Source organism: Etheostoma spectabile, chromosome 4 (assembly GCF_008692095.1).
Source record: "Etheostoma spectabile isolate EspeVRDwgs_2016 chromosome 4, UIUC_Espe_1.0, whole genome shotgun sequence".
NCBI classification, from domain to species: Eukaryota; Metazoa; Chordata; class Actinopteri; order Perciformes; family Percidae; genus Etheostoma; species Etheostoma spectabile.
This window is the reverse complement of record NC_045736.1, coordinates 35,906,611-35,929,011: the sequence shown is the minus strand read 5'-3', so window position 1 is coordinate 35,929,011 and position 22,401 is coordinate 35,906,611. Positions and strand designations below refer to the sequence as shown.

At 39.3% G+C, this 22,401-nt stretch overlaps 2 protein-coding genes across 4 annotated transcripts in view; one reads left to right on the top strand and one right to left on the bottom strand.

The window, feature by feature from the left end:
* Positions 1 to 1,025: 1,025 nt before the first annotated feature.
* Positions 1,026 to 22,401, top strand: part of ergic3 (ERGIC and golgi 3) — a 26,121-nt gene continuing 4,745 nt past the window's right edge. The window contains exons 1-12 of one of the 2 annotated variants that reach the window (XM_032513460.1): positions 1,026 to 1,218; positions 2,298 to 2,368; positions 5,298 to 5,385; positions 5,487 to 5,606; positions 7,133 to 7,229; positions 7,430 to 7,595; positions 8,313 to 8,370; positions 12,578 to 12,592; positions 14,168 to 14,199; positions 14,627 to 14,723; positions 21,624 to 21,688; positions 22,090 to 22,226. In XM_032513460.1, coding sequence (XP_032369351.1) covers positions 1,131 to 1,218; positions 2,298 to 2,368; positions 5,298 to 5,385; positions 5,487 to 5,606; positions 7,133 to 7,229; positions 7,430 to 7,595; positions 8,313 to 8,370; positions 12,578 to 12,592; positions 14,168 to 14,199; positions 14,627 to 14,723; positions 21,624 to 21,688; positions 22,090 to 22,226 — 1,034 coding nt within the window. In that variant the 5' untranslated portion in view covers positions 1,026 to 1,130. The remainder of the gene's footprint in view (positions 1,219 to 2,297; positions 2,369 to 5,297; positions 5,386 to 5,486; positions 5,607 to 7,132; positions 7,230 to 7,429; positions 7,596 to 8,312; positions 8,371 to 12,577; positions 12,593 to 14,167; positions 14,200 to 14,626; positions 14,724 to 21,623; positions 21,689 to 22,089; positions 22,227 to 22,401) is intronic. The other variant, XM_032513461.1, reaches the window with a different exon arrangement.
* The window catches only part of romo1 (reactive oxygen species modulator 1), an 11,732-nt gene continuing 5,660 nt past the window's right edge, over positions 16,330 to 22,401 (bottom strand). The window contains exons 2-4 of one of the 2 annotated variants that reach the window (XM_032513465.1): positions 18,781 to 18,804; positions 17,806 to 17,936; positions 16,330 to 16,577 (exon numbers count right to left, since the gene is read on the bottom strand). In XM_032513465.1, coding sequence (XP_032369356.1) covers positions 16,469 to 16,577; positions 17,806 to 17,936 — 240 coding nt within the window. In that variant the 5' untranslated portion in view covers positions 18,781 to 18,804 and the 3' untranslated portion in view covers positions 16,330 to 16,468. Of the gene's footprint in view, positions 16,578 to 17,805; positions 17,937 to 18,775; positions 18,914 to 22,401 lie in introns of those variants that run through there. The other variant, XM_032513464.1, reaches the window with a different exon arrangement.

Below are 22,401 nucleotides of genomic sequence, written 5' to 3'. Positions count from 1 at the left end.
GTCTTCTTGCTGTGTGTGAGGAAACTAAATATTTAGGTCATGTCATATCCAAGGACTGCACAAAGTTAGTCTCAAGCTAACGTGCTTATAAGGAGGATTTCTCTGTGCTCTGACTACGTGAAGTTTTCTTTGTTTAGAACCTACATCACACCACTAATATACTGCTCAACTGTGGTCGAACTTTAAGCAAAAGAGTACGCAGAGGCTCAAGGTAGCATACAATGATGCGATGAGGCTGCTGCTTGGTGTCCCCTAGCTGGCATAGTGCCAGTCAGCTGTGTCCACTAGAGGGCCAACCTGTGAAGGTTTTAAAAATATCAACAAAGACAAAAACAGAAACAGATTTTTTTTATTTTATGTGAGGAATCTTTTTCTCCAACGTACGAAAACATGTCTTGCAAGTAACCAGTAAGGAAGATGCTGAAGGGAAAGAGTATACATTTTACGTAGGAAAAGTAGGGGAGTAAAAGTGAAAGTTTCCAGAAATATAAACAACGAAATAAAGAGATCCATTAAAATTCTACTTTTAGGAGCCTTTGATACATTACAACAGTGCAGATAAGCTTGCCCCCTTCATTTGAACATAATAAATTCAATATAAAAATAGCAGTGAAAGAAATGTGGAATCATAAAATAAAAGTCCCCAGGAATAAATAAATGTGGCATTATGAAATAAAAGTAGTAAAAAAAGAAGTTGTTTATAAAAAAAACGTTGCTTTAAAAATGAAAACCTGTTTATTTATTTATTGAACTATATAGACTCATTTATTTACATTAGCATTTATTTACATATTTAAATTTCATAGGCATCTGAATAAAATATAGTGAATAAAATGGCATTCCATATGGTGTTGCTACTATTTCCCCCTCTACCTTCATGATGTTTAATATAATATAAATTTAAAAGTTAGCTTCTCCTTCTTTCGTGTTTTTGGTTATTGTGTATTTTCACTTTTATTTTATCAAAAAAAAAAAGAAGTCTTATTACGCGGCCGGCGCTGATTGGCTCAGCAGTGCCCCCTTCGCGTGTCCCGGAAGTGAAAGCGAAGGACCGACGGACTGATGAGTGTCTCGAGTGCAGGAACCTGTCGGTAGCGTTTGAGCTTAGCGGGGGTTTTCTGGATTAGAAAATGGACACGTTAAATAAACTGAAACAGTTTGACGCTTATCCCAAAACTCTGGAGGATTTCCGAGTGAAGACGTGGGGAGGAGCGACCGGTGAGAGGCTCTAATTTCCCCGAGCAGCAGCAGCAGCCATTCAGGCACCCTGGTTGCTAGCTGCCGCGGCTAGCAACAAGAAACTGAAGCATTTCTCCTCTTACTGATACTATAAATTAAATACGCACTGTTACAGTGTTAACATTATCTTTGTAACGCTGTGTGAGCCTGAACAGCAGCACGACTAACACATTTTACACTTACAATTAAATAATAGAGCAATATATTAACTAGGCTAGTGATAAAAATGCAAATATACACATAACTAGGAGATATATTTTGACAAGAAACATTTGTGATAGTAGCAATTTTCAGATATTTTACCCTATATTTTCTGTACAGGATAATACCAGTGGTGTTGCATGTTTTAGCACTTGACATTAGCGTTACTGGTGTTAATTAGTTAGTTTGGAGGGAGGCCTATATTTAATGTAAGATAACACTAACATGTTACAACAGCTCATACACAGACTAAGAGGGAAAACTGGTAGTGGCAAGTTTTTTTTCTGTACTATTTTCACATACTTTTACTTTACTTGAGTATGTCCATTTTCTGCGATTTTCAAATCTAGTAGGGCTGGGCAATATGGAGAAAATCAAATATCACGATATTTTTGACCAAATACGTCGATTTCGATACCGCAACGATATCGTAGTGTTGCCAATTGGTGCTTTCACAAAATATTTACACAATGAGATTTTTGATGAATAATCATCAGTAATGTGGATATAATGACTAAGTGGGTAAAGGCATATAATAGAACAGTCTGGAAGGTTTATTAAATGTCATCACTTTACTATAATGCAGCCTTTAAAACCATATTACGTTATTACGATAGCCAAAATCTAAGACGATATCTAGTCTCATATCACAATATCAATATAATAGCAATATATTGCCCAGCTCTAAAATCTAGTGCATGTTTATTTTCTTGGTTATGATGCATATGATTTTTTTTTTTTTAAACGGTAGAAAAGGTTTTCAGGGATTTTCCTTCAAACTCTCGCTCTGTTTGAACAAAGGATTTAAAACAACTCGTCAGATGTCTAACCTTCAGTCTTCCTCCGTGTCTCTGCAGTGACTATCATCAGCGGCGTCATCATGCTGATCCTGTTTGTCTCTGAGCTGCAGTACTATCTTACTAAAGAGGTCAGTTCATGCACATCATCTCATCATTTGAGATAAAAATCAAATTGGACACTTAAATGAGGTTTTTTTTAACATTAATATGAGTTCCCCCAGCCTGCCAATGGTCCCCCAGTGCCTAGAAATGGTGATAGGTGTAAACCGAGCCCTGGGTATCCTGCTCTGCCTTTGAGAAAATGAAAGCTCAGATGGGCCGATCTGGAATTTTGCCCCTTATCTGCTTTGCCCAACTAGAGAATGTGGCCCACCCATGAGAGAGAGACATCATGGCTTTCAAACGAGTAAAGTGGCAGTTGGTCAAAACCCCCCCTCTCTCCTCCTCAAAAGCTACAGACACAGAAATGGCACATTCTAAGGAAAGCTCATTATGGGGCTGGCTCTAGTGGCTGGAATTCTGCACCAAGGCTGAATTTTGGGAAAGAGCGTCCTAATACGTAATTAGGGACACTAAGGTCTATATAAAGAGACTCAGATACAGTATTAGGACCACTAAGTCTACATTAAAGAGACTTCAGATACAGTATTAGGGAACCACTAAGGTCTATATAAAAGACTTCAGATACAGTAGAGGACCACTAGGTCTATAATAAAGAGACTTCAATCAGTATTAGGGACCACTAAGTTCTATAAAAAAGAGACTTCAGATACAGTATTAGGGGACCACTAGGTCTATATTAAGAGACTTCAGATGCAGTATGAGACCACTAAGGTCTATATAAAAGAGACTTCAATACAGTATTAGGGGACCACTAAGGCCTAATAAAGAGACTTCAGATACAGTATTAGGGACCACTAGGTCTATATAAAAGAACTTCAGATACATTATTAGGGGACCACTAAGGTCTATATAAAAGAACTTCAGAGCAGTATGAGGGGACCACTAAGGTCTATAAAAAGGACTTCAGATACAGTATTAGGGGACCACTAGGCCTATATAAAAGAACTTCAGATACAGTATTAGGGACCACTAAGGTCTATAAAAAGAGACTTCAGATAAGTATTAGGACCACTAAGGTCTATATAAAAGAGACTTCAGATACAGTATTAGGGGACCCTAAGGTCTATATAAAGAACTTCAGATACAGTATTAGGGGACCACTAAGGTCTATATAAAAGAGACTTCAGATACAGATTAGGGGACCACTAAGGTCTATATAAAAGAGACTTCAGATATATATTAGGGACCACTAAGGTCTATATAAAGAGACTTCAGATACAGTATTAGGGGACCACTAAGGTCTATATAAAAGAGACTTCAGATACAGTATTAGGGCCCTAAGTTCTATAAAAAGCATGCAAAGAGCACCATGTCCTCGGACCTTTTAACAGACACAATAAACGTGTGCAGCCAAAAGAAGTCATGCGTGTCAAATTTTTAGCCGCTTTAAAAGAATATCCAAATTCCAACATATAAACGGATGCTAATTTATCCGCTGACTACCACAGGGTATTGGCAGGTCTTGAAAAATCTTGAAAAGCATTGAATTAAGTTTCCTCGAAAAAACGCCCTGAAAAGGTATCAACTTTAATTTGTATTATAATTGACATTTTTTCTTGCCTTGCTTAGACGGTAACATTAGTTTTTCCCCCTATGTGGTTGTGGACAGTCAGAAGGCGCTGTAATCTATAAACTTATAGTGGGGTTGTGCACACATGAGGCCTGTTATGCGGAGCAAACGGCTGCAAACACTGTCACTGCTAACTCTGCTAGCCACAGTAGCTAGGAAGCTCGTTGACTCATGGGCGAATGTGTCATCAGTTATTGCATACTTTCTTTTTTTTAATTGTTTGCTCCATCTATCAGGTTTCTGCAGCTTATCTGGGTTCAGGTCACGTTAATATTTATAAATATATCAAGGAATTATTTATATATACAGCTGGGAATTGCTGGAAATGCAATAGAAATGTCAATAAGTTAATGTATTTATAAAATAATTATAGTCCTATTTGTTGTATATGCAATAATTGTATCGTATTTGTATATGGAAATAAAGACTTAAATTGAACTTGGTGAACTCTGCAGACACCTTGTACCAGTTAACTGTTGGAACACTGACAGCACTGTACCGGTTTGACTAAACAATCCCAAGTCAAGGTCCACTTTCCACGTTCCCAAGCTTTAGACCGTATCACACCTTCTTCATTAGCACATGGAGTTTGCTCAGTTATCCTGGAGCTGCCGATGCTCCTTTCTTCAGACATCAGCTTTGACTTTAGAGTCCCCTTCCTGTCAGACCGCTCCGAGTTACTCAAACTTCATTATGCTGAAGGCTAAAAGTTCCGACACACAGCTGTGAACGCAACACCAGTCCTTAACATTATTGACAGGTTTTCACTCACCTCTCAAACTGACAAGATTTAGAAGTGTGGAAAATCTGATTTAAAGTTTGAATTCAGAGGTTTGAGACTACAAAATGAGTAGCAGAAATTCTAATTTACAGAAAATAAGGCAAGCTTCCCTTTCTGTTGCTATGGTGCAAAGAAAAATGTCACCAAAGGGGAGATGCATTGTTTTGTCACACATTGTCACTAAGGCTGGGGCGATATGGAGAAAATTGACCAAATACCTCGATATTGATACTGTAACGATATTGTTTTGTTTTGATATTGATGCTTTCACAAAATATTTACACAGTGAGGTTTAAAAAAAAAAAATGTGGATGTAATGACTAAGTGGGTAAAAGCAAATAATAGAACAGTTACAGTCTGGTAGGTTCAGAAAATGACATCACTTTACTGTAATGCGGCCTGTAAAACCAGGAAAGACAACACTTACGATATCCAAAATCTAAGATGATAGTCTCATATCACGATATCGCTATATATTGCCCAGCTCTAATTGTCACATATTTTCAGTTAAATGTTCCCGGCATCAGTGTCAGAGATTTTTGTGTTTTGCCAGAATTAAAATGAACCCCGCTGTTCCCTGCAGGTTCACCCTGAGCTGTACGTTGACACGTCGCGAGGGGACAAACTGAAAATCAACATCGACGTCATCTTCCCTCACATGCCCTGCGCCTGTAAGTAGCGCCGCTGTTACCTCACTGGCTTAGCGACCTGCTAATAAGGACACGTGTTAACTGTACTCTGCCTTTCCCTATCGGCTTCTTTTTATCCTCAGATCTCAGTATAGATGCGATGGATGTGGCCGGTGAGCAGCAGTTGGACGTTGAACACAATCTGTTCAAACAGCGCCTGGACAAAGACCTGAAAGCTGTCACCCTCGAGGCAGAGAAACACGGTAACCTCGACGTTCACTCTGACATTTGACTAACATACGTTGATTGACAGCTGCTCTTTGTAGTCATTCAGGCCAAAATAAAGCTCTGTTTTAAAAGTAAGTAGTCCGTAAGTAGTAGAAATATGATCCAGGGAGGTGATACATCAGTGACATTAAAACCCAAACGCACAGAGACGGGCACTAACTGTTTGCTCCACTTCCTTTGGTAAACAGTGGAGTTTGCAGAACGCTGAAAGCTAAACACTACAATGTAACCTAAGGAATCCTACACACTGCCTGCGTGGCGTGTCAGCTGCGCAGCGTGTCCGTTTTTATTTTGGCTCCCATGTTAGAGCTTGCACACTGCCTGCGTGACACGCACAAACCGCGCCGAAAACACACACATTCTTAAAAATAGGATATTTTTCACGCCACACACAAACGTGTTGGAAGCATTTCCAGGCAAATTAGAATACAAAAAGATGTTTTATAGGTCATTTTGACACAAATACATTCAATGAATGACATTTTCTGGATTCTGATTAAATAAAAACATGGACTTTATTATCTCAGGAAAGGAAATTGAAATATAAAAATATATACTGTATATCAAAATATGTGCAAACAAATGTACAAACACAAAAATACCGACAAAAGAAAGTTAAAGAACACACTATTTTATATTATCAATGGGATAATATAAACCCAATAGATTAATCTATTCGGAGTAGTGTCTTTTGTTTAATATTTTTTATTAATTGTGTTAACTGTAAGATTTACTTAAGATTTGTATTTTCAAATGTATGTATGTTTGTGTGTAATGAAATGTTATGAGTATTGTTAAGGAAAGATTGTAGGACCCCAGGAAGAATAGCTTTTAGTGTATGCTGAAGCTAATGGGATCCAATAAAACAAACAAACAACAAACCCCCCCCCCCCCATCATATAACCTTCACCATACCTAGAGATTGCCATGGTGTTATTTCAGTTAGCCTAATAGCTGGTCTGATTTGCATGGAAGATGATCTTATGGAAAGTTCCCCATGCCTAGCTTTATGTTTGGTGAAGGGTTTGTGATGATTAGGGGGGGGGGGGGGGGGGGGGGGCTATTTTAATTCCAAAGGCCAAGGAACTTTATCAGGATGCTAGTATCCTGATCCATGAATAACTGGCCTTTAAAAATAAAAATCTGCCTGTCTCTATGGGAATTTAACATAGCTGTGTGTAAACTTATGCCCCCTGTATGTTAAGGAAGAACATTTATTTACTTACAATACATTATTCATTCACAAAGAAAATTGGTGTCCTTAAAGGTTGGATTTTCCTAAATATTTTGAATTAAGGCATTAAGATCAATTTCCAAAAGTTTTATTTTTTATTCCTTTTTTAATCAACTTTACACTCTGTGTAAATGTGTGTACATGTGTACAAACAAGGCTAGCAGCAGCGGCGCTGCGTCAGACACGTTTCTGGTGTGCAAAAACATATAAAATGCCACGCAACTGACACGCAAAAGAAACTCCATGATTTTGTGTTTTCGTGTGTAGACCTTGGTATGGCTGACGATGGTGAAGTGTTTGACCCCAGTTCACTGGACCCAAACAGATGTGAGAGCTGCTATGGAGCTGAGACTGAAGACCTCAAGTAAGAACACACACGCACGCACGCACGCTGTCCAGCCAAATACTCAAAATAATTGAATACGTTTTTGAAATAAATGAAATTGAAATACTGCCCATCCCTTCATGCATGCACATGTGCAATCACACACAAGCTCTGGTCTTTCTGTGTGTTTTCTGTATAACCTTGTCATTTACTCGCCTTTGCTTGCTGTGTGTGTGCAGATGCTGTAACACCTGTGATGACGTGCGGGAAGCGTACCGGCGGCGAGGCTGGGCATTCAAAAACGCCGACACCATCGAGCAGTGTAAGAGGGAGGGCTTCACGCAGAGGATGCAGGAGCAGAAGAATGAAGGCTGCCAGGTTTACGGCTTCCTGGAAGTCAACAAGGTACTTCAAATCTTTTCTGTGAATGATTGTTAGTAGCTCAAAAATATCAGAGCAGCAGCCTTGTTTCTGTCTGGGGGACAACTGGTGGGTTTGGAAAAATGTTCATGAAAACGTGAAGCTTTGTGAGTGAAGTGAAGATTTGAAAATGTAGTGACATGAAATGCCTTGGCCGACAAGAAGAACTTGGCTGTCAATAGTGCTTTTAGATAAAGCTGCAAAATTTAAATTTGTGATTTTAGTTAAAAAACTAGAAATCTACAAATAACCGCCTGGATTTGCCGACCTTGAAGGAAGTGTACAACTCTTAGTTGTTTGTCTGCAGTGCATTGGTTAATACTTTATTTTAAAAGGAAAAACTTCACAAGAAAAATTGTGAAACATGCTTGAACTCTTCCTCAAACTGTCATTATCTCAACAAAATATGTTTCACTGGGAGGAGGAAATCTGACATTTTGAGATGAAAGTAATATTTTGAGAAGAAGGTTGTGATATGTGCAGTTGTAATTAAAGCACATGATGTCATAATATGACAACAAGAAATAGTTGTAATATGAAAATAATGAGATAATTATATAAGGAAAAGAATATGTAGCACATATTGTATCCCTGACATTGGAAAAGGGACTGCAGTCCATAATCATGTTTTTTATATGGCCCTCATACTATATCGATTGGATTTATTTATTCATTTACCCTTTCCTCTACTTTGTGTCTCAGGTGGCAGGGAATTTCCACTTTGCTCCAGGAAAAAGTTTCCAGCAGTCTCATGTCCACGGTAAGACCGGCTGTTCATCCACTCTACTCGAAACCCACTCACACAGAACCATCCAAAGGTTTTTGAACAGCCTGTGTTAGGCAATATCCAGAGACACTGGATATTTGTTGATGATTACAGACCAGCACTTTCTACATGTTTCTAACATATACAAGGTGAATACTTTTTAAAACTACCTTTTAAAAGGTGCTCTAAGCGATGTTGGGTGACGTTACACATTGACATTCAAAGTATTTTCAAACAAGACTAGCTCGCCCCTCCCTCCTCCTCATCCCGTCCCCTCCCCCCTCTTTCTTGCTTTCCGCCACTAACCCCCCCCCCCCCCCAACCCCACTAGAGATGTTCCAATACCAGTGTCTGTATCGGCTCCGATACTTCCTAAAACGCTGGATCCAATAACACATAATAAAGCCCTAAAGAAAATCTACGTTAAAGTAGTTAACTCATGTTCTTTTTCTGTTATTACTGACCACCAAACTAGATAATAAGACATTTCTGTGGCGTTCATTGTTTGTTTATGTTTCACAAAGAGAACAGAGATAGAAATCATGTCACATCCATACAGGGATAGTAGTATACAGATGTTATAATAAAATATATGACACACTGGTATCAGATCAGTACTCTGTATTGGCCAATACGCAAGTTCAGGTATCAGAATCGGTATCGGGAAGCAAAACATTTGGTATTGGACCATCTCCAACCCCCACCCCCAAATCCTTCTTGTCGGTTTTTGGCTGGAACAATGTTTGGGAATGTTTGGGGGTGCAGGTGGCCCCAGTTTGTTTTTGTTGGCGTTTGTAGACCCTGGGCTGTCTACAGTGACTGTGTTTTTTTTTTTTTCAATGTGTTCAGGGGACAGCTAGCAGATAGTGATATTTTTTTTTTACAGTATGTTCAGGGGACAGGCAGCTAGCAGATAATGAGGAGATGTTTTTTACAGTGTGTTCTGGGGACAGGCAGATATTGAGATGTTTTTTTACAGTGTGTTCAGGGTACAGGCAGATAGTGAGGAGATATTTTTTACAGTGTGTTCGGGGAAGGCAGCTAGTGAGGAGATGTTTTTTACAGTGTGTTCAGGGGACAGGCAGCTAGCAGATAGTGAGGAGATGTTTGCTGTATGTGACAACAAATGTAGCCTAAAACACGTGTGACATTGCTTAGAGCACCTTTTTAAGGAAAACTTTTAGAGACCTGTTTGGATGCAGGACTTTGCAGTAACCCCCTAAATAAAACAACTTCAGTCTTTGTCGGAACCTTTTCATTGGTAAAGACACACTACACAACTATAAAGAATAAACTCGGCAGAGAGCTGATGTCAGGCACAGTAGTCCGGGGAAGTTGCACTTGAAGGCATACTTGGCTGATTTACATCCAGCTCTGTGTCATGGCAGTGTGGGCTCTGCGCGCTGGTGCCACAGAGGGAAGCCAAACACTGTTCATCTGCGCACGCTGTCCACGCTAAGATGACACAGAGCTGGCTTCAAATCTGCAAAGTATACCTTTAAGTTACATTTAAAACCCCTTTCTGAAGTTTAAAGTCTGATCAGATTTATTTCTCATTTCACATTTATGTACTCCTAATATTTACGAGTGCTTTGCATAACCCCACAATGCTCAAATAAAGCGTTGTTCAGAAGCATTTGACCGCTAGCTGTGTTTATCAGTTTCTGTTCATTCATCATCCCTCATCATATTTACATACATCCCCACCCACCACATCCATTACCAAATCATTCATAAATCCCAACTCAGGGCTGCAAACAATCATTTCTGTTTGCACGTTGAGACTTTTCAGAAACACTTAAATTAGAGATTAACCAACACGTTTTCATTGTTTATGCACAAAAAATGACTCAAATAAACTTTGACAACTTGTCGGTTAGGCCTGCGCAATACATCAATATTATATCTCAGCAAGCGGTGAGTAGGGGGAATTACAACTCTACCAAACCACGGCCTTAAGTCGTTATATCCACACTATAGATTATTATCTATCAAAAATCTCACTCTGTAAATTTGTGTGAAAGCACCAATCGTCAACCCTACAATACCGCTGAAATATCGATTTATTTGGTTAAAAATATTGTGATATTTAATTTTCGTTTAATTTAGAACACCCGTTGCAGTTGAATCATGAGGATGTGGGTGTAGGACACAGTATTGTATTGTGCGGCCCTGCAGCCCTTTTTGGGTGACTTTATTCAGTTAAAGGTTGTTGTTGTTGTTGTTGGATACATTTTCAAATATATCCATTACATGTACAAATCCTATTACCTCACCAGTTGATCCAGTACAAATTATTGAAAATATTTTGAGGCAGATGTGTGAGTTGATTTAAGTAAACAGGTCAAAACCTGAGTCCTCAGTGTGCGAGTCAAAAGTTCTCAAAATCAGGACGCACGCTGCTTAAATCGGCAGCAGCAACCCTCGCTTGTTTATTCACCGTTTAAGGAATAATGCAATTCATCGCCTGTTCTCTGAATGTTTTCACTGGAAAATGGCGTTGATCTTGGTCTTTGGTTCTATAAAATATTTAATGTATTCTGCAGGCAAAAAATATGTCTTTCAATTTTTAACAAAATAATCTTAGCTTAAGGTCTACAAGCTTTTTTTTGGAGGTTGAAGCTGCATCTTACTGTCTTCATCAGAGAATGGAGTGTAATTCGGTTTCAAAATAAAACTTCGAATACAAACATGAATACTTCTCTGTGACTTCAATGGGGAGAGGAATGCATGTTACATCATGACATGTCATTCTTCTCATTTTTTTCTTCTTTTTTTCACACAGTGCAGTGGAGTTTGACTGGCACACGGTTTCTAAAGCTGATGCCATAGCTATCTAATTCATGCAATATTTTCTTTAGTGTAAAATGGACAATTTGAATTTGAGGTCAGTGTTTTCCTGTCTGTAGGGAAAAAGCCTCAGAAACATGTTTTAGTTGTGCAGGGGCTTTAGTTTTTGATTACACTGAAACCAAACTGATGATATAATTTTGCAGAAGCTGACAAATAAAATCCGTTTCTTTTAGTGTATCTGCTCTAAATGACCGATTATTTTGTTAACGCAAAAGCCATTATCACCTGATTCATCAGCAAACACGTGATTATGTGTGAGTCAAACTCTTAAAAAAAAAATAAAAAAAAAACTTCTCCCTTACATTGTTTCCCTATCCTCTGCATTTGTCTACATTTGTTGTTTCCTTCATTTGTTTCTTCCTTTACTGTGTTTGCTGACATCTGCTCTGCCATCACCGTGTCCATTTTGGTCTTAGTTGTTATCTTGACTGAACTGTCCTGTTTTTCCTGTCTGCACTCTGCACATTTAACCAGAGAAGGAAATTAGCAGTCGCCAGCCATCAAATGCTCAAATAAATCTTCTCTAACAGCCACTTCAGCAGGAGAAGGGCCATGATAATCTGGACAAAACACTAGTTGACTACTAAAATGGAGAGCATGGCCACCAAATTTGATAATTCTTCAATCAATCAATCAAGCATCAATCGAAAATAGTGTGCTGTGATGCAAAGCTGTATTGTTGATAAAATAATTCAAGTGGCGCTGCTAGTTTCCTTCCCTGAACACCACCGCATCCTCTGATCCGGCGTGAGCTAAATTAATCTGGTTGAATGTATGTAATTCATCTTGTTTGGTGTTGTATTTGAACACTTAGCAGCAGAAACAAGAGACAAGAATCACATGTGCTAAGGATTTGACTTTAAATGAGGCTGCGGCTGAAATAAATCGGCCTCACCCTCATTCTGGTCCCAAACTCCCTTTTAGTCCGGACTGACCTTAGAGTGGTAAATGCTGCGTCATGTGTTTGGGGCTGCACGATCACCCTGATGGAAGTTATGAAAAAGATCTTTTTTCAAAGCTGATTTTCTTTGGCTCTGGAAAGAAAAAGAAAATGTAACCCTTTCCCATTCCCATTCTGCTGTTATGTAAATCAATTTGTATATTGGAGTTGAGCTTTTAATTCTTTAAAACAAACCAAATCCCGAGCACAAAAGCCTGAAGTTAGTTTTTATAAGCTGTGTCCTCACGCGTCAATAACTTCACTTAATTTGTAAAAAGATAGAGCACATAAAAATAGAAATGTTTTGTCAGTGTTGTGCAGTCCCTACTGGCGCCGTCCTACACATATACACCATGGTTTGTTGTCTACCTGCATCATCATAGTGACTCTTCTCTCTTCTTTCTGCAGTGCACGCTGTGGAAAGTAAGTCCATCTTTATTTGCAGTTTTCTTTAAAGTCTTATAAATACCTAAAAACTACCTCATTCCTATACAGTAATCTGTTTATTGATATATGGGAAAGTACACCATTTTGTAATATAAAGTAAAAAAATGACATAGCATAAAAAATGTTAAATTTAAGTAACCAGGTTGGTACAGGTTGTTCAGACAGAATATTAAAGCATTTAGCATGTTCTAGTAGAAACCCAAAATACAAGTACTCGTATGAACCTAAAAATAAGCATATGCCTTTTAATTTTTTTTAATATAACAAATGTAATTTTAATTTGGAGAAATTACAATTTACACTCTGTTATTACACACTACACACAGGCCTGGAATACACACATGCTCAGGACCTATTCATGCACAAATGGAGAGATGTTAGAGTGAGTGGGCTGCCAGTGCTGGACCAGCACCCTGAGCAGCTGAGGGGGGGGTTTGGTGCCTTGCTGAAGAGCACCTTGGCAGTGGGGAAAGTGGCGTCTCTCCAGCTACCAGTCCACACTCCGTACTTTGGTCCGTATGGGGACTTGAACCAACCCAACTCCCTACGAACTGAGCTACTGCCTCCCCACTAAATATTACAGTAGTTGGTATCCCACATATGGCTAAATACTAATTCTCAATACACACTGCTCATTGAATAAGTAAATATTAGAATATCAGCATTTAATTAGGCAAAGGAATGACATTCTCAAAGGGCTGAAGAAAGTTGACTCTTTCCAGTCAGACATAACGGTGATATTGAAGAGCAACTTTTCTGAACCTTTGATGGTGTCAGTCATAGTTTGGTCAGTGGTGTGACTTCACACCAACTGTATTAATTTGGCAAACAAATCCACTGTGTTTCAGTTAGCAGCCTTGTTTACTCTTCATCCTCTTTACAGACTAGTTTTATCGTGATGAGACTGAAAATGTCCTTTGTGCAAAGAAACTTTGTTATTGTGTACATGCTTTCCAACATGTTAACATGCTAGCATTAAAGCTGTGTTAATGTTCCAACCTCTTTAGCAGACCTGTGGATGGGCACTTACTGACTAAAGTCTAAGATCACGTTATACATATTCAGTCTGACATAACATCTGATCTTTCCGTTTTTTTTTTTGTATTTTCACAAACATATTAGAACATTCAAGTCTGGTCAGGTTTGTGCAGAGTGAAGTTGCAGCCAATCACATTTTAGGCACAGGGAGAAGGGAAAACTTCACAACACCACCCCCTCCTTAAAAAGTCATTCCGAATTAGTGGGAACAAGTGATTGATGTCTCAATCCCAATACTACATGAATGTATATAATTACAAGGCACGTTTTGAGGGAGGCCAAAGGTCCGAGCCTCAGCACCCTGAGACCAGACGGGACATGCAGCTACTCACTCCGATATCAACTGTTGTGACTGTTGGCTTCAGCTTTATCTATAAACTAATCAAGATGGGCAGTGATCAACCACAAACTAACCAATAACTCCCATTCAAAGTGCTTCTTTTCTTAATGTATATTTGAAGTATTGGTAATGAACATTTTAACAATTAAGTGATGTGCTTTTTGTGTTTGCAGTTCATGACCTACAGAGTTTCGGCTTAGACAACGTAAGTTACTCAGATGACATTTTCTGTAATGTTTTAAGATTCTGCAACCACTATATTTTTGTAGGAGTGTATTGGACAGATTTGTATGTTTTCTTTGCTTATTCAAAGAGGATTTGTAGAACTTTAGAAAAAATCATGACCAAAACTCCAAACCAAGTACTCAGTAACTGTAACAATGACTGTAATATTCTAAATTGTCCATAGTAGTAATATATTAGAGTTCACAACAGCCTTGGTTAATGATACTGTATTAGGAAATGGCTTTTGAGGTGACAAACTGTTGCATTTGATGTTCTGATACTATGATCGGTCATAAAGCCACAAAGCTGGATAAGAAGACATTTTTATAGAAAAACCAGCTTGCTGCTGATTACCGTAAAAAGTTGTTAAAGTATTGCCAACTTATCATCTTTCTGCCATCCTTCAGATAAACATGACACATCTGATAAAACACCTGTCGTTTGGTAAAGATTACCCCGGCATCGTTAACCCTCTGGACGAGACGGACGTCACAGCGCCACAAGGTCAGTATTTCACGCTTTCACCGTTTTCAATATGATGCTGGCAGGAATAGCACTATAAGCCTCAGTAACATTTAGCGTTTTAACTAAATGTTTTCTTAAAAAAATAAATGGATAATTTTTTATTACATCGTACCCTTCAATCATGTCAATGCTTCGCACAAAATATGTTACCTCTGTCATTGTCGATATCATTTTCTTAGTCTGCTCATGGCTGTGTTGACTTCAATGCACTACCCAAAAAGGACTGTGAGGAACAAGGAAGGGTGTTTATAACCTGTGATGTAACAGCATCCTTAACAATCAATGCACATTTGCACCGGTCCTTTAAGAAGTAGTTACTGGTTCGGCTTCTGGCTGAATCTACCTGCTCAGAGTTGAACCCAAATAGAACAGAAGCCCACCTTGGTTTCACTCAACTACTTTCAAACCTATATGGACTAAACCTTAGGTTTTTCTCGTCGGACCCTCAGGTTGGGAGAGTGAGCTCCTTTCTTTAACTGCATTTTGCACCAAATCAGAGAGTAGATACATAGAATCAGAGGCCTGTACTACTAAGCAAGATTTGGCATTAACGAGGAATCAGATTCAACCCAGGGTTACGTGTATCAAGACTGTGGATCAATCGTTACCGGGGTTAAATCGCCATGGTAACTTTTGAACAGAGAAAGAGAGACTCACTCTCATAAAAGTTAAAACATTAAGAGTGATAACCCCATCCCTGAAGGGTATTATGTAAAAAATAGACTATGAAGATTAATATTTTCAGCGGAGAGGATTACGTTTATGCCATTTGTCAGCTACTTGAGCCGCGTGTTCCCAATGCACACGTCTGAATTATGTTTTTTACATATATTTTTCTTTGCTCTCACATTTGCTTACCACTGCCAGGACTGTATTGCATTTTGCCTGTAAAACCGTGTCTGTGCTCTTTATATCTATGTAGAATTATAGTTTGCTCTTATGTAAAATCTGCGGCTCTGGTAGACTTTTTTGATTGGTCATGCTGTGCAAACAATTCTTTTAGGCAAACGTGCGTCGCTGGATTGGGAAACCCTGGGTTGATTGAACTAGTTGTTAACCATTGTTGTGACAGCTTATGCGGGCCCGCGGTTGTTAGGTGAAGCCGGGTAACTGAAATAAATCCATGGCATGGTGAACTTGCTTCGTAGGAAAGGCCTCCGGGGTCAGCAACCTTAGGCACGGGTGCCACCATTGGCAATCCACATGCCCGATGACCTCCTTCAGCCATTGGCAGGAGCACAGCCTGACTTTATCCCCCCCATCCACATTATGTGAAGACCTGCCCAATACTGCCTCTGATTGGCTAGTACTCGTTGACTGCTTCACAGAATGCAGCAAGAAGGAAAAATAACACTGCCTGAGTGGGCTCTGTAGATGATGGCAGACTTCATGTTGATATAGCACACTGATTAATAAGTACATTAAAAAAAAAAAGGTTGCCAAACCCTGCATAGGATAGCTACTTCACAAAGTGCGCTGCATCGGCAGGTGGAATTTTCCTTTGAAATTAAATCAGCTGTTTTACGTCTGTCACTCTGGGCAGGACGTTGGCAGCTTCAGAAAGTGTAACACATCCACTCTGAGAACCAGTTGTCATCTGAACTTTTATTGACAAAACTAGACGGTCTGTTAAGAGTGTGACGCCATTGAGCAGACAGAGCTGTACTTGTAGTTACTGGAAAAGTCCCATAGCTGTATAGTTGTGTGGAGGAGATTATTCCTCCTCAGCAGCGGATGCCCATACCAATGGACATGAAGGTGCCGAACGTCCCCCCGCTCTGCATCATGGTCTTCCCTACTCCTCCCATGAGCTCCCTGCCACGCATTCCAATCCTTGAGACAGAAGAGACAGTTTGATTTAATTGAGCGTTTCTTGCTTTACTTCATTAATCAGGCTTACATTGTGTTCACGTAAGCCTGTTTTCCCCTAAAGCTTGATTGGCCCAGTTTGTTTTAAATCCGTGGAACAGCCCAGACCTATTTTAGTTGCTGCTAAAATACCGGTGTGGTGGACAGTGAGTTACAGTGCTGGTCAATTATTTTTACTTTAGTTTATTCTGCAGATTCTTTTTCTCCATCACCAAATAAACCCTCTTTTAAAAACAAAATTATATCTATCTATATCACTCGCAGCATTAGCTATAACCAATAATGCAATTTACCTTTTCCTCTCTTTGCATTGTGTCATTGAACACTGTTACATAGACATTAATCATAATTGTACAGAACTGGCTGCAATTCAGCTGATATTTGATGATGACAACGTTGTTGATGCCATTTATGATATTTGGAATGTCTTAAGGCTCTGACACACCAACCCAATTATCAGTCGGACAGTCTGGCGAGGTAGCTGACTAGAGTCTGTTTGGTGTGTTCCGTGCCGTCGGCATCCATTTTGGCCGGTTTGACTTGGTGAATCAGACTCAATGACCAATCTCATTGGTGGAGTGCTAGACCTTGACTAGCAAATCAGTGCTGCTTCCACAAGAAGAAGCCCGAGAGCCGACAACGCCAGTATCTTCTTATTACTAGCCATTGTATTTTCTTCAATTCAGCGAGTAATGACAACAACAATCCTTCTTGACTACTACTGACACTATCTGATGAAATGACTGAAGACCGTGTGCTCTGTGTTTACTACAGTAGGTTTCAGAAAGGTGTTCAGTCATTTCCGGTTAAAATTTTTTGGGCCACAATACAGATTAGCAGTGCCTGCGGTTATGTAGACGTATTACGTCTCTCGCACGCGCAGAACATACGCTCGAGTTGGCGTCCCTTCGGTGTGTTCTAAGGCACTTTGAGAGACGGGAGCCGACTGCCTTTTTGCCGTCGGCCGGCCGTCAGGTTGGTGTGTCAGAGCCTTTAGGAAACAGACAAGTACTCCTGAAGGAATCTAACCCTCAACCACACCAGGTCTTAAACTCATGGAAAGGTTAGATTATTCTGCTCCTGGACTATAACAGCTGGTCTTAATAGACCACACAAAAGTCCACATTTTCAATTTCACCACATACACAATTGCCGTTTCTTTAAGAACAAAATAGTTTGGGTGCCGAGTTACCTGAGACAGGAGAAAGTGCCAAACATGGCACCAGCAGCCATTCCCACGGCAAACCCCATCATGAAGCCCATTTTGACCCGGTCAAAACAGCTGGGTTGGGTCTGGCCATACGGACCTACAGCCACTGGCATCTGGAGAGGAAAGACGGCAATAAGATAGGCTAGAGATGAGATGGATGGATTAGTAATTAACAACAACATACTCTGACACTGAGCAGGTCTGAAGGTTCAGAGCCCAGCTGTGTGATTTAATTATGAATGCCATCATTAGAAGATGAAGAAATGCCTCACAGAAGTAGTAATTAATGTTGTTTCAGGAGCACTCACACTTTTTAGTAACCTGGTGAGTAGGCCTACTGATTTTTTTTTTTTTAAGAGTATACTTTCTTTTCTTTGCCACCGTAGACATATTACAGTCACAACCTCCTTAGACTTAATAGAGATTTCGACACTAAAGCCCCAATACACATTTCAAGTTAAGAAATTCTTATTTTAGTGTTTGACCTTTGTAGTATCTATCTAGCTTGCTACTAGTCAGTTATTTTACTACCTAACGAGTCTTTAAAGGTTACCAAGCTGACAGTCCTAACTAGCTACTAGCGTTGCCTTAACTAAAGACGTGGTAACGCTAGTTAAGCTACTGGTTATTGATTAAGTTGTGTTGCTAAGGCTGTAACCTTAGGTGTATCAGTGGTAACGTTATTGCATTATCGTTAGCGAGCAGACCGACTAACCAGCGGCTCTTTACCATAGACTGTATATTTATTAACAGTTTATGGTCTTTACACGGTAACAATACAAAAACATGACGTAAATTCTGTGAAATTCACACTATTCCAACAGACCGGTTTTAATGTGTGTTAACTAACAGGCTAACGTCACCCGTGGCCTAGACAGATAAACACGGCACGTTTACACCGATAACGTGTCTTTCTGATCAACACCTTCTGGAAGATTCGTCTGAAATCGACCTTACCTTGAACTATGTGTTTAAAATAAGCTTGGTCGTGTGGTTCCTAACTGGAGGATTGTCGTACTTTGGAGCGCAGCTGCGTTTAAATGCCTTTCTAGTAGACCTCCATAACCGGATAGAGGAAGGAGAGAAGGACGGAGGAGACAGATGAAGAGGGGAAATAAGACGTAGGACAAAAAGAAACAGTGCCACCCTGTGGTTGATTTTATTACTGCTATTATTTTGATTTGAAGTATTTAATGCATTCAACAGCCAGGGGTGGAAAAAATACTCACATCCTTTTGTAAAGGTATAAATACATAGTCTAAAATACGTCATTACAAGTAAAAGTCCTGAATTCATAGTTATTTGTATTATCAGAAAAATGTCATCATGCAGAAGGACATCTTTCACGCTGTCATATTATTGTAGAATATTAGTATATTCTGTTTTGATCACAAAGACCATTCTATTGTCATTCGAGCAATATATATATTATATATATATATATTATATATATATATATATATATATATATATATATCTATATACACTACCGTTCAAAAGTTTGGGGTCACATTGAAATGTCCTTATTTTTGAAGGAAAAGCCCTGTACTTTTCAATGAAGATAACTTTAAACTAGTCTTAACTTTGAATAAATACACTCTATACTTGCTATGTGGTAAATGACTATTCTAGCTGCAAATGTCTGGTTTTTGGTGCAATATCTACATAGGTGTATAGAGGCCCATTTCCAGCAACTATCACTCCAGTGTTCTAATGGTACAATGTGTTTGCTCATTGGCTCAGAAGGCTAATTGATGATTAGAAAACCCTTGTGCAATCATGTTCACACATCTGAAAACAGTTTAGGTCGTTACAGAAGCTACAAACTGACCTTCCTTTGAGCAGATTAGTTTCTGGAGCATCACTTTGTGGGGTCAATTAAACGCTCAAAATAGCCAGAATAAGAAAACTTTCATCTGACTCGACAGTCTATTCTTGTCCTTGAAATGAAGGCTATTCCATGCAGACATTGCTAAGAAATTGAAGATTTCCTACAACGGTGTGTACTACTCTCTTCAGAGGCAGCACACAGGCTTAACCAGAGTAGAAAAAGAAGTGGAGGCCGCGTTGCACAACTGAGCAAGAAGATAAGTCATTAGAGTCTCGTTTTGAGAAACAGACGCCTCACAGGTCCCCAACTGCATCTTCATTAAATAGTACCCGCAAAACACCAGTGTCAACATCTACAGTGAAGAGGCGGCTGCGGGATTCTGGGCTTCAGGGCAGAGTGGCAAAGAAAAAGCCATATCTGAGACTGGCCAATAAAAAAGATTAAGATAGGCAAAAGAACACGAACATTGGACAGAGGAAGACTGAAAAAGTGTTGTGGACGGATGAATCCAAGTTTGAGTGTTTGGATCACAAAGAAAACGTTTGTGAGACGCAGAACAAATGAAAAGATGCTGGAAGAATGCCTGACGCCATCTGTTAAGCATGGTGGAGGTAATTGATGGTCTGGGTTTGCTTTGGTGCTGTTAAGGTGGGAGATTTGTACAGGGTAAAGGGATTCTGAATAAGGAAGGCTATCACTCCATTTGCAACGCCATGCCATACCCAGACAGCGCTTGATTGGAGCCAATTTCATCCTACTACAGGACATGACCCTAACCACACCTCCAAATTGTGCAAGAACTATTTAGAGCAGAAGCAGGCAGCTGGTATTCTATCGGTAATGGAGTGGCCAGCGCAGTCCCAATCTGAACCCCCATTGAGCTGTTTGTGAGCAGCTTGACCGTATGGTACGCAACAGTGCCCATCCAACCAATCCAACTTGTGGGAGCTGCTTCTGGAAGCGTGGGGTGCAATTTCTCAGATTACCTCACAAATTAACAGCTAGATGCCAAGGTCTGCAATGCTGTAATTGCTGCAAGGGATGATCTTTGACGAAAGCAAAGTTTGATGTAAAAAAAATCTTATTTCAAATACAATCATTATTTCTAACCTTGTCAATGTCTTGACTCTATTTTCTATTCATTCACCATTATGTGGTGAATAAGTGTGACTTTTCAGGAAAACACAAATTGTTTGGGTGACCCCAAACTTGTGTGTGTGTGTGTGTTTGTGTGTGTGTGTGTGTGTGTGTGTGTGTGTGTGTGTGTGTGTGTTGTGTGTGTTGTGTGTGTGTTTGGTGTGTGTGTGTGTGTTTGTGTGAAGCGAGAGATTAGTACTGTACTGCATTGTATCATGTAAGCATATGTGTCTTTAATGTAAAAAGTAATTATAGCTGTGAAATGAAAAATTGTTGTAGAAGCACCAGAAAATGGAAACTCTGTAATTACTCAAGTAAAGTACAAGTATGTCAACATTGTACTTAAGTACATTCATTGAGTTGATGTACACAGTTCATTTCTACCACTGACTTTCTCAGCCCACTTTTTAAAATCCAACATACGTACGTTAAGTTAACCCACTTCCAATACCAAAGTCTTCTCTCCTGTTGAGAGAGAGCTTTGATCAGATAGCGGTTGATCTGAAGACAATGCTGAAGCTCTTCTGTTTTATTAGAGTAGAATGAACTAGTGTAGAATATAATGCAAGTTGTTTTATGCTGTTTTTAACACACTTCACTGCTGTATTAATCCTCATATTCAACTTCTTATATTCTGGTCTGATAATTGTTTGCTCTGTAATTTTTGATAATACCCATTGCTCTAAATTGGTTTTGTAATTTCCTGCTATTTCATCTTAGCCTACCCTTTGATTGATTTTGATTAATCAGAGATGAGTACCAATCATGTTGCTCTCCATTGTCCTCTGTGTGTATTTTAGTATTAACAAGGATGCCCTTTCTTTCTCCATAGCATCAATGATGTACCAGTATTTTGTGAAAATTGTTCCTACCATTTACGTGAAAACTGATGGAGAGGTGAGTTAATTTTACATCTGTTCCCTAAAATTCCTCTTACCTTCCAAGCCTTATCAAACCAAGGAAAAGAACTAGATTGGTTAGCTCAGAGATGTTAAAGTCACACATCAACAGAGAAAAAGTTTTCAAAAAGTTTTCAAAAAGTGCATTTAATTGTTTTATGAACAGTTGGTGCTGTACAGAACATTTTTGTATCTTTTTCTTTTCGTAATATTATCTTTAGTAGGTTCCTTACTATTTAGATGAGACTTAAAAAAACATGTTGTTCATCATAAACATTCATTTTTCTTTTCAAATGCGTTTGTCTTACACCATCTAATCCAATGTTTATTGAATTTACCAGGCTACATTTAACCTCATCACCCTAAAACGGTGTTGCTTTGTCATTTTGTGTTTTGCAGGTGGTAAAAACAAACCAGTTCTCGGTCACCAGGCACGAGAAAGTGGCCAACGGGCTAATAGGAGACCAGGGGCTGCCGGGCGTCTTTGTTTTATATGAGCTGTCACCCATGATGGTTAAATTCACAGAGAAACAAAGGTAGGAGACAGTGCTGTCAGTTGCAGCACTTATAAACATTGTTTCCCTCTTATTTAAATTTTCCTTTGACTTATCTGATATCTCGTTCACACAAGATGATTCAAGATTGGCAAAGTGTCTCTTAGACTTAGAAAACCTTAATGTCCTCGAGAGGCAATTTGTTGTACAGTACAGG